The sequence below is a fragment of the Rousettus aegyptiacus genome, unplaced genomic scaffold (assembly GCF_014176215.1).
Source record: "Rousettus aegyptiacus isolate mRouAeg1 unplaced genomic scaffold, mRouAeg1.p scaffold_m13_p_10, whole genome shotgun sequence".
Classification (NCBI taxonomy): domain Eukaryota; kingdom Metazoa; phylum Chordata; class Mammalia; order Chiroptera; family Pteropodidae; genus Rousettus; species Rousettus aegyptiacus.
In genome coordinates this window covers 10,583,459-10,596,162 of record NW_023416285.1, presented here as the reverse complement: position 1 = coordinate 10,596,162, position 12,704 = coordinate 10,583,459, and the positions used below count along the sequence as shown (strand labels likewise).

The 12,704-nt window shown below is 35.9% G+C and overlaps 1 protein-coding gene across 2 annotated transcripts in view; it reads left to right on the top strand.

Annotated features, from left to right (window-relative positions):
* The window catches only part of KCNIP4 (potassium voltage-gated channel interacting protein 4), a 904,027-nt gene that overhangs the window by 888,880 nt on the left and 2,443 nt on the right, over window positions 1–12,704 (top strand). For both annotated transcript variants that reach the window (XM_016121276.2, XM_016121275.2), the window contains 3 exons: window positions 9,109–9,216; window positions 11,118–11,222; window positions 11,846–11,908. In XM_016121276.2, the coding sequence (XP_015976762.1) occupies window positions 9,109–9,216; window positions 11,118–11,222; window positions 11,846–11,908 (276 nt within the window). The remainder of the gene's footprint in view (window positions 1–9,108; window positions 9,217–11,117; window positions 11,223–11,845; window positions 11,909–12,704) is intronic.

The following is a 12,704-nucleotide window of genomic DNA, read 5'->3' as shown; positions in this document are numbered from 1 at the left end:
TCCTCTTGCTTGACTGAAACTTTACACCCTTTGGCTAGTAGCTCCCCCAGCCCCGGCAACCACTTTTCCACTCTGAGTCTTTGAATCTGACTATTTTAGATGCTTCATATAAGTGGAATCATGCAATATTTGTCTTTCTATGATGGGTTATTTCACTTATCTGTTCTTAGAGGAAAAGTTTTCAGTCTTTTATCATTGAGCATGATGTCAGCTATAGGCATATATATATATATATATATATATATATATCCTTTATATACATATATCTATATATCTATATATCTATCTATCTATCTATATAGATAGATATATATATCCTTTATTGTGTTGAGGTGCTTCTACTCCAAGTTTAATGAGAGTTTTTATCATGAACTAGTGTTGAACTTCGTCAAAGGCTTTTTCTACATCTATTGGAATGATCAGGTACTTTTTATCCTTTATTCTGTTAATGTGGTATGTCACATATATTGACTTTCATATATTAAAACATCTTTCCATCCCAGAGATGAATCCCACTTGGCTATGATGTGTGATCCTTTTAATGTGCTGCTGGATTCAGTTTGCTCATACTTTGTTGAGGACTTTTGCATCTATATCAGGAATATTGGCTTGAAGTCTTCTTTTCTTATAATGCCTTTAGCGTTAGTACCGGGAGAATGCTGACCTCATAAATGAGTTGGGAAGTATTCCTTACTCATAACTTTTTTGGAAGAGTTTGAAAAGGATTGGTGTTAGTTCTTTAAATGTTTGGCAGAAATCACCAAGGAAGCCATCTGGTCCTGGGCTTTTCCTTGTTGAGAGGTTTTTGGTTATTGATTAAATCTCCTAGTTAAAGATATTTCCCCGCCCCCACCCCACCATGATTCAGTCTTGGTAGGTTGTATGTTTCTAGGCAGTTACTTGTTTATCTAGGTTATTTTTTATACTAGTCTCTTTTGATTCTTTTATTTCTATGGCATCAGTTTTAACATCTCCTCTTTCATATCTGATTTATTTATTTATTTGAATCTTCTCTCTTATTTTCTCTGCCTAGCTAATGGTTTGTCAATCTTTTTTCTTTTCAAAACAACTCTTAGTTTCATTGATTTTTTCTATTGTTTTTCTATTCCTTGTTTCATTTATTTCTGCTTTAATTTTTTTTCTTTCTTCTGCTAATTTTAAGCTTTGATTTTTTGTTTGTTACCTCCTTGAATTCTAAATTTACATTGTTCGAGATATTTCTTCTTGTTTAATGTTGGCGCTAATTGCTGTAAACTTCCCTCTTAGTACTGCTAGATAATTTTTAAGCAGGGGGGAAAAGCTCAAGAATAGTTCCTTGCCCTCATTGCATTGTCATAAAGCTACACTTATCTTTCCAAAGTAGTACAAATTACAACACACATTAGTTTGCTTTCTAGTGCTATATATCTGTTTGCATGAGAAAAGTACATTTTCCCGATTACATGACAACAATCCCAGAAAGCAAACAATCTAAGTAACATTTACTGGCATTGATGACTACAGGCCAATAATTATGGTAGGCTTTGAAAATACAAATCAGATAAAGTCAAAACCCTGACGTTGAAGGCCCAGTAAGTAGGGGAAACATGAAAGAAATTAAATATAACAAAACACTGTATTCACTAGCCTGAAAATTTTACAAGGAAATCCCTTTTCAAATTATGTACTTTCAATGATTTGTATTTAATTTTGTTCATAAAATGTTATATATAAGCACCAATAGAATGAACTAGATCCTGGATATTCACATAACTAAATATATAGAATAGATTATTATGTATATTTATATTTTATTATATATTAATTAATATTTATATTTTATTATATTTTAAAATATATTATTTTATTTATATGTAATTTATATATATATTTAGCTATGTGAATATCTAGGACATTTTCACATTTTAACCTACTGATTTTTATATATAGTATTTCATGATCAAAATTGCACTATATATACATATATACATATATCAGCACATATACACACACATATATATGTTTATATATACTGATGTCATTCAGATGGTATGTAGCATGTCATAATGTCATAGATAGTAATATATTTAAATCTAGATGCTGGGAGAATGCTGAGCCAGCTGGCTAAAGTCGATCAGTACCTAAAAGAGGGGGGGTGAAGCCTAAGAAAAAAGAAGACAGGAAGGAACTTTCGGGAGGGCATACAGTCAATCCTGGGGCCTCGAGTTTATTTAGCATAGCTTTTATATTTCTTTTTGAATACAATAGCAAAGCACAGAGTACATACCATAGGAATGCTGACATTTACATAAGTTCCTAAATATCCTTCCCTCAGGGTACAAACATCCTGTTCTGGGCTGTAAAACATTCCACTATCTTAAAAGGATTTCTTTAGGAGGCAAACCTACCCTCCAGGGTCAGTAACGTTTTAACTCCACACCCTGCTTCCTAGAACCATTGTTTAAGCAGTCGCAGCAGCTGCTTCATGGCTATCAGCTATGTGACTTCTTCAGTGCCTCGTAATGGCTCCCGACAGGAGAATAAACTAAACACTAATTCCGATCAGCTGTGATGACTGTTGCCTTTTATTTTTGTTAGAGCGGGGAGGGGGAGAGAATGTTTAACTCATCTATTTGCTTATATTCTGAATGGCTGTACTTGGTCTCTAGGAAATGGAACTGTCTATTATTTTACTTGGTAATTAATCCTGGTTTTTGAATATATTTATGATATCATGACTTATGATAAAGAAATATATATATTTGATCCTACCTCCCAGTTTCTGGCACAGAGCTAAAACACTTGGTTTTAAATGATGAGGGTGATACAGGTGTCTTTTGTTGTGTTAATGAGGTTGCTTTTCGTCCCCACCTAAGGATGGGGATTGGTCGCCAAAAGACCCCACACATGTGACTAGAGGGTTAGACCTTTCAGTCCCACCACCCCTCCACCCCAGACCTGTGGGGAGAGGTAAGGGGCTGGAGGTTGAGTTCAATCCTCAAGGCCAATGCTTCAATCAATCATGCCTGAAGCCTCCATAAAAACCCGAAAGAGCAGAGTTCAGAGAGCTTCTAGGTTGCTGAGCATGTGGAGCTCTGGGGAGAGCGGTGTGCTGGGAGAAGGTGTGGAAGCTTCTTAACCCTTCCCATATATCTTGTCCTATGCATCTCTTCTACCTGAATGTTCCTATCGGATTATATCAGTTTATAAGAAACTGGTAATCTAGTAAGTAAAATGTTTCTCTAAGTTCTGTGAGCTGGTCTAGCAAAGTAATGAAACTCAGGTAGGGTTTTGTTGAAGCCTCCAATATGTAGCTTGTCATTGGTGGCAACCTGGACTTGCAATTGACATCTAAAGTGTGTGTGTAAGGGGGGAGGGGGGAGCAGTCTTAGAGAACTGATCCTTTATTACGTGGGATCTGGCTCTACCTCTAGGTAGAAAGCATCAGAATTGAATCAAATCGTAGGACACTCAGCTGGTGTTGGAGAATCGCTTGGTGGTCTGAGGAAGTCTTCCCCACACACACACACATTGGAACTGGGTACAGAATTGTTAATATGTGTAATGGAAACAAAGTAATTGTGGGGTATGCTTTTTGGATATTGGGGAGTCATACGTACCAGGTCCCTGTACTGGTTCTTCCACTGAGGGCAGCTTACGATCGCCACGTGTCATATTAGTGTTCCATGTACTTTACCAAGATTAATTCCAGCACAGTCTTAGTTTAGCGACAATACAAAAGTCAAAGTTTCCAATGCACCTACTAAAATCTTTTGTAGCTAGTTTGCAGAGAATGAATAAAGCGAAAACTACTAGTGATTTCTTTACTTGAAATTACTTATGTAACAGAAACATACCATCAATTACCTATAGCATATTGTATCTAATTTCACATGTAAATTTAGTCTGGGGTTAACGATATGGGGCCATACATAACATTGCTGTTATAATATTTATGCCAAATGCTGGCAATTATGATGAATGTTGATTATAATTTGGGAAATTTGTTATAATGGCTATAGACTATAAGAATGTTGGAAAATGTTTTTTCTTTAAAGAGAAACTAATGACTAAATTAATAAATGTTATATTAAAATCAAATTTAACACTAAGCTATTATAGTTTTTGTCTAAATTGATTAGCTGCCTGGAAAATTTCTAGAAAACAGAAATGATTAGGCAGTGAACACATTTTGAGCAGCAATAGCATTCTGAGAGGTACAGAAGAGACCATTCCAATTCCATAATAAAGAGCAATGGACTTCTACTTAATGTGCTTAAAACTGAAGGGCAGAGTGAATGAAATAGGAGGGGTCTTAAATCCAGATATAACTGGATCCAAACCCCATTTTTCCCCCAAGTGGCTGTGAGACCCAGGCTAAGAGTTTAAACTCTCTGGGCAATAGATTCAGATCTATAAACCATCAGCAAGCGAAGTTGCTTCCCAGAGTAATGTAAGAAAAAAAACAATTCATGACGTCAGTCAAGGACTTGGCTCAATATCTGGCACCAAACACATGCTCAGTATTTATTAGAAGTTACCATAGCAGTTATTGCATGGGAGATTCTTCTGACAAAGCCAGTGAATATTGACATTGGTTGTCTTATTCAACAGTAATTTCTTATCATGAATGTATTCAAGCAAAGAGTAGTGATTGCTCAGTGCATGATGTTATCGGTCACCGTACTAAATGTTTAAAAATAACATTAACAATAATAATAGCTACACACAATAATACTGATCCTTGTTTAGTACTCATTATGAGGCAGGCATTGTGCTGAGGAAATTACATACACTAACTCATTGCATCTTCATAGGTACTATTTTTATCTCCTTTTTAGCAAATGAGGAAAGGGAATCACAAGAAATTTAATAAACCTGCCCAGGGTCACACATCTAAAAAGCAGCAGAGCCAGGATTCAAACTCAGGCAGGATGGCCACAGGAAGCATCTCTTAGCAACTGTGCTATCCTGCCTGGGAGGTATGGATATAGATCCCTGGCCCCTCCTCTGAAGTCCTCAGAGCCAGCTGAGTTTTGTCCTCCAGGGTCTTGCAGATTTAGAAAGGTGATGCTGTGCATATACTCTTCATTATATTAAGTTTCCAGCAGGGTCTGCAGCATGCTACTATCAAATGCGTAATATTCGTGCAGCAAAAATAAGATAAATGATAAACATGGCAGTGATTGCTGCTGACCACCAATGCCCATGGGCTCCACTTTGTGATCGCGTGACTAGGCCACACTCCCAGCCTCTCATGCAGTTGGGTGGGGTATGACTGATTTTTTACCAATGGGAGGTAAGTGGAAGTAATAACTCCTTTCTCTCTCCATTTTTGGAGACTGTGAAGTCACACATTTCAGTTGACCTTGCCACAAAGTGGAAGGAGCTCAGGTCTCTGAATGACTTCATGGAACAGAGCTCCCTCCTCACTTGTATATTTTACTGTATGTGAGTGACAAGCAAATATTATGCGAAGCCACTAAGATTTGCAAGTGTTGATATAGCTGGTAGCACCCTCTGATTAATGTGATATAGATGGATGGATGGATGGATGGATGGATGGACAGATAGATGATAAATGATGATAGATGGATAATGATAGATGGTAGATACATAAATACATACATACATATGTACATATATACATATGTAGACATATAAATAGATACATAGATACTAGAAATAGTTTCATATCAGTTCACAAACAAATTTTGGTACCAAAATTTACCACCTCCTCTGTCTTCACAATAGAGTTTGTGTGTGTGGTGGGGGGGGGGTTGTTTGTTTAGTTTACAAAAACATTTGGGAGGGGAGGTGGTGCAGTGCAGATAAAAAGTGAAGGACCTGTATTACTAGCCGCGTGTTACTGATGAGGAGCCCAAAACTTAGGGAGGTTAAGTGACTCATCTAAAGTCTTACAGTTAGTAAATGGCAGAACCAAGAGTGAACCCGAGCTCTGCCTAAGTCTCTAAAACCCATGGTTTTAACCAGGGCTCCGCAAACTTCTGTAAAGAGCCAAATAGCAAATATTTTTCACTTTGCAAAATATACAGTCTTTCTTGTATCTACCCAATTTTGCTGTTGTAGCACAAAAACCACCACAGACAAATCCTAAATAAATGAGTACAGCTGTGTTCCATAGAATTTTATTTACAAAATAGGTGGTGGGCCATATATGGCCCATAGACCATAGATTTACAACCCCTTTTTTTAACCATCATAACAGATTACTTCCACGTTCACTACATAATGTCTAAGACAACGTTCTATAATTTATTTACTGAATATTATTGCCAGCTTTTACAATTACCACTTAGAGATCCATGCCATCCAGAAATACTAGATTATTGTCACAATTCTTGGCTGCACAAATAAAACTCAAACTCTCAACTATGACCTTGTGCCTGCCTCTTCAGTATCATTTTTAGTGTGTGTGTGTGTGTGTGTGTGTGTGTGTGTGTGTGTGTGTGTGTGTGTTTCAGTGTTCCTGGACACATGACCGTTGGGATTCTCCTTTACTTGGTCTCACCTTCCTATAGCTTTTATATTCACATATATATTCATATACTGACTCACTTTCTCTCTTTAGAAGCTAAGGCCATTTTCTAATTCATTTATGTAGTAATTTTATTGCAGAAATTATGAATTCCTGGCACCTCCAAATGTTCTACAAATGTTGTAAGTAATTGAATTGCAGGCACCATGAATCACTGTTTCCTATCAGGGTTTATAGTACCAAAAAGAAAGATATGATATATGTTTATATAATACTGGTCTGTATACCACAGCCCATTGCTTCATTTCTAGTCAAAATCAGAGCCGGGGCTTTCGGTCAGAGGTCTGAGTTCAATTTCGGGCTTCACTGCTCAGGGGCTGAATGCCTTGGCTCAGTCACATGTTTTCTCTGAGCTTCTGTCTATAACATAAAGACAACAATACCTGTTCCCTGCAAGTGTGTGAGGCTGTCATGAGCCAATGCATGTAAACCTGGACATGTCCCACACATGTCAAAAAACTATAGTCACTATTACTATTAAATTTCAGTGTTCCCAGGGCTCTTTAACCCAAGGATGAAATAAGTCAAAATAATGGGAAATCAAGAGAAATGTTTACCACAGCATCACTTATAATGAAGAAAATTTTAAATTAATTTACATATCTAACAATAGAAAATATGAGTAAATAAATTACAATGGATTTGTATGACAAAGCAGCATTTCAAACTCCAGATTGTGACTATTGGTAGATGGTAAAATAAATTAAGAGATTAGTGACAAAATTTTGTTAAAAATTAATAGAAGAAAAGTGGAAATAGAGTCATCCATTTACAATGTAATTCTTAGTGTGATTTGGGGTCCAAAATGTTTGAAAGCCACTGTGATAACATCAGACCATATGAAATTACTATTTTTGATGCAAACAATCAGAAAGATCAGCAATTCCATATGGTTCAACCTAATATGTAGTTATTTAAATAATGTTACAATACATTTTCAGTAATGTGAGAAAATACTTATAATTTTAAATGAACTATACGGACTCACATATACACCATATAACCTTTACTATAAATGTGTGCTAAGGCATGCATGAAAAAAAAGAATGAAAATGTTCAATGTGAGTAGGCAATGGTATTATATATGGTTGCAATTTCTTTCAGTACCATTTTCTATATTTACATGAATCAAGCATTATATTTACATATGTATTTATTATATGTTTGTAGTTATGATCTTATTTAAAATTTATTTAAATTTTAATGGCCTCCAGTGAAATCAAACCAAAGAACTTTCTTCTAATTTAATTTAATGTAGCTATAAATACCTATCGAGACACTAACTTACCTAAATAGACAGTAGTATGTATCAATCAAGCTAAGTACATTATGTCTTCTCATGATAAAATCAAACTACAAATCTTGGAAAATATACTTATTGTTTTTTAGACATGTTGATACCTTGTATTAGTTCCAAACAAATGCAAACTTTACTTAGCACCTGAAATTGTATCTTTCAAATACTTAGCTCAATCACTATGAAAGCCATACCAGAGAAAATCAACAACCTTAAAAAAATTAATGAGAATATGTAAATTTACAGATCAGTTTTGGAGGAATTGACAACTGCTTGTTGATGGGTTTTCCTACTCAAGGCTGTCGATTACTTTTCCCTTGTCCAAGTCATTTTTGTCATTGAGTGTATTGGTTTCCTATTGCTGCTATAACAAATTACCACAAACTTAGTGGTTTAAAATAATAAATATTTATTATCTTACAGTTCTGGGGGGGCAGAGATCTAAAATGGGTTTCACTGGGTTGAAATCCAGATAGAAGCCCAGCTACACCCCCTCCAGGGAATCTGAAGAGCGAATAAGCTTCTTTGCATTTTCCGGGTTTTAGAGGCCACCTGTGTTGTTTGGCTGTAAGAAGTAGATGCTACAATTTTCATTTTACAGATGTGAAAAATGAGGTAAAATAAATTAAGAGATTAGTGACAAAATTTTGTTAAAAATTAATAGAAGAAAAGTGGAAATAGAGTCATCCATTTACAATGTAATTCTGAGGACACAAAGCTATCAAGTGACATGGCTGGAATCTGGATTCAGGCACTATGGCTTCCAGCTCCATGCTCTTAACCATTGCGCATCTGCACGTTATACTTTGCTTTGTAAGTAAAGGTTGCAGTTGGCTCACATCTTAATTAAGGATAGCCCTTGTGTCTTGTAAACAGATCTTTTTCATGGGCAGTGTGTTATGTGTGTCTGTATTTTAAAAGACACAGTTATTTGATTCTTTTCAGGCAAAGAATTGTGTGTACTTGTGGAAAGCCAGTACCACTTATAGCATGCGCCTTACTGTTTGTGGGTGTCTATTCTGATACAATCTCCAATTCCACAATTGATGTAAGTCTCCGTTTCCAATCAGAAGGTGAGAACATTAAAGCGAATGAGTGGTTTATGCTCACAAAGAACTCTGCAAAACCGATGACCAAAAATACATTGATCATTTTGCTAAATGGCTCAATATCAGAGGGTTTTGCTTCCAGTATTTGAGGGAAAACTTTATCAGAGTTTGTGTTTTACTTTTTTAGAACTGTCATGTTAAATTGTATTTTTATTTCTTTCTAGGATTTCATCAAAGGTCTTTCCATTTTGCTCCGGGGAACAGTACAAGAAAAACTCAACTGGGCATTTAATTTGTATGACATAAACAAAGATGGCTACATCACTAAAGAGGTAAGAAATGCTTTAACAATGCAGGTATCATTTGACCCATCTTTTTTTTTTTTAACTTCAAAATATTAAACAATTGGCATTATTAATTTGAAAATCGCCTTTTTATGAAATCTAAAATATTTTCTGTGGTGCCGGAGAAATAGTCTAATAAAAAATCTGAATGGATAGAAGTTTACGGTGAATCTATGAAGTAAATGTAAAACATGTAAAGATTATACCTTTGTTTATTGTTATTTTAATAAATACCAATGGAATAAAGCATATGGTCGGAATCTGATAGGAAGAAAATATATCCAAACCATGTTAGCTTATTTGGACTGTGACCTTTTTTCCTCCCATCTAATGTGGTCCATATGGAAACAAATAGAATTTTGATATCATATAGATTGTGTGATGACCCATATTGTGTAGGAAATGACCTGATGGAATGGTAGGTCCCCCCAAATACTTCCAGGCAAGCTATTCAAGAAGGAAGTCCCACAGATCAAATAAAGATGCTCATATCAAGTGGCTTGTTAAACCAATTTAAAACACAATGAAAAGTAAAGGAGAAGGGGTGAAGTAAGTTAACAGATCTAGGGTAGGATGCAAGTGAGGCCGAAGGACCACATCACCTGAATCCTGAGAGGCCTCGATGTTCTTGTGTCCTGTCTCTCTCTCTCTCCTCTCTCTCTCTCTGCCTCACCAGCTTAACCCAGAGGTGAGTTCTGAGGAAGAATTCCCTCACACAAAAGGTACTGTGGGCCAATGACATGAACTTGCTTTACTGGAGACAAAGGGGCAAGTGCACCTGACCATAGCTAGAGTCTAACAATTAGCCTAAACAACGGCCGTGGGTTTTATTTGTGTTTCTTGAGCAGAGAACACATGAGGCCAGAATATTTCTCACCAACAAGTGGCTGAATTAAGATCTCATGAATATTAAGTGTTCGCGTATATTGAGCACTTCCTGAATGGTTAGTGCCTCTTGTATATTTGATATACAATACGCATTTAGTGCTCAGATGCCTCAGGGTTGTTAGGTATCCCTTGGTCCTTCGATCTCTATCTCTTTCTGTGTTTAACACAAACATGCTTTTCTTACTGCTTATAGGTAATACATCTCACGAATTATGCCTATGGCAAGTGATTTTTTGCTACTTATCTAAACCCAAAACATATTTAAAAGGTTTGCCTATGACTTATGAACTACAAACTAGTTTATCAGTTATAATAGAGTTGAATGCTCTCAAAAGTCTGTATTATCAATTTAATCTAGACACTTTTATGTGGAAGCTTCAATATGAAACAAATGTGAAACAATAAATCTGAACATCTAAATACTGAGATATTATTTTTACCAAGATTGAAAATGACAAGTCAAAAACTAGATTGCTTTCATAAAAAAATGAAATTTCAAGCTGTTTCCTAGAGTCATAATATTTTGACTATCCTACATGTGTGACTTCTTCAGTTAAAGCCATAGTACGGAAAAAAAAAAGAATGAAAATCCTAATGAGCTTTGATGCTTATTGGTTTTTGTATAATTTTCATGTTTTAGACTCAATAAATAGAAATTGATAATCAAAATGTAATATATATGATACCTCAATAAAACGAAGATAGCCTATGTCCAATCTATTGAAATCCAAACATGAAACCTGAATATGCCTGCCTGATCATGTTAGATATGTGGGAATTTATTTCATCTTGGAACCAAGATCAGAAATGATTTTTACATTCTGGTTCTACTTTTAAAGTACAAAACCATTGACTTTTCATTGGGATAACCAAATGACTTTTAATGAAGCATCAAGTAAAAATCATAAATTGAAAACTGAGTATGAATAATGTCGAAGCTTCTCAGAGCAGTTTCTCTGCACGTTGCATGCAGTCTCATGGGGGTGCCTTATGCTTTTCAGGAAATGCTCGACATAATGAAAGCAATATATGACATGATGGGCAAATGCACATATCCTGTCCTCAAAGAAGATGCTCCCAGACAACACGTGGAAACGTTTTTCCAGGTAGGAATGCAAACAAGATTCAGATGGGGGAATAAAATTAGGAGGACATTTCCTGATGTTTGCGAGACGTCATGAAGATTCAAAAAAATACAATGAAAAATAATTTTTCCTGAAAGGGACAACTACAAGAGACTATTCGCCATCTTACCAATTTAATTTTGGTTTTGAATTTATTACCATACTGATAACTTACACTTGTCGAACATTCGCGATATCCTAAATAGAACACTAAGCAATTGCTATGTTTTATATAGTTGTTTGCATTCAATTCTTACATAAACATTATGAGGTTATTAATCCTCATTAGCCCCATTTTACAGACGAGAAAACCAAGGTTCTGAAAGTTATGACCAATTTCCTGGCTATGACATAGCTAGAGAACAGGATTTTACGTAGGTCAGTGACTAGATCTTCACCACATTCTAGAAAAGGAAAGAGCCTATGAGAAGTCAGTCATGTGATTCCTATAACTAAGAAATTACTAGTTCGTGCTCTGAAGCTGTTCTTCACATTAAATAAGCAGTGGCCTTCCTTTTCATTAACTTCAGCTTACTTGGTTCAAGTGTGAGGGTATCAAGGGGTAAAAGTCTGATAAAGTTTATTATTCTTTCCTTCTTGAACAGAAAATGGACAAAAATAAAGATGGAGTCGTTACTATAGATGAGTTCATCGAAAGTTGCCAAAAAGTAAGTAAGGAGAGTAAAGGAACCATCGTTTTTGCTTTCACAGCGGCTAGACTGAGTACGACCAGCTATCCAACATGAAGCGAGTGAAATATAAAGATCATAGGCCTAAGTTTGCCATTTTACGCAGCCAAAATAAGCTAAGCCCATTGCTCCGAACACTACCACCGAGGTATATATTCAATTCCTCAGCACTTACGGAGTGCCTACAGGCTATGTAGGAAGCCCTGGAGACACAAATGTGGCACTTGGACTGCATTTTTGTTCTCTAAATCCTTTAGACGTTTGGAGAGTATTTATCACTGAGGATAAACATATGAGATTTAAATTGCTCTTTGCCTAGACTTAGCTTATATATATTGTCCATCGTATCTCCACAGATTTAGAATTCCAGTACAGCTAAGAATGCTTCACAGGCCAAGCTTTCTAAGAGAAACAGAATTGCTTTAATGTATGTGGACAAGAAATGGCTTTTAGGCTGAAGCAGTAATGGCCTTCAGTCGCAACGACTGAGTAATTACACCATTGTGACTCTTCGGAAATTTCTCAGAGGAGAAATCCAGTGGTTCCCTGTCATCTGGTGGAAGACCAGTTCTAGCTTAGCTAGAATTATTTGACTTGATGTGGGCAGAACCACAATTAAGGAGTTTGTTGGAGTTTTATCTTTTCTCTTTATTTTCAAATTGGTTTACTGGGCCTTTCCTAATGTCTGCTTGTTTCTAAACTCATACTTGGACCTGGTGGTCTTTGAGAGAATTAATTTGACGACATCAACCTGTTTAAGGGTGATGTGACTACC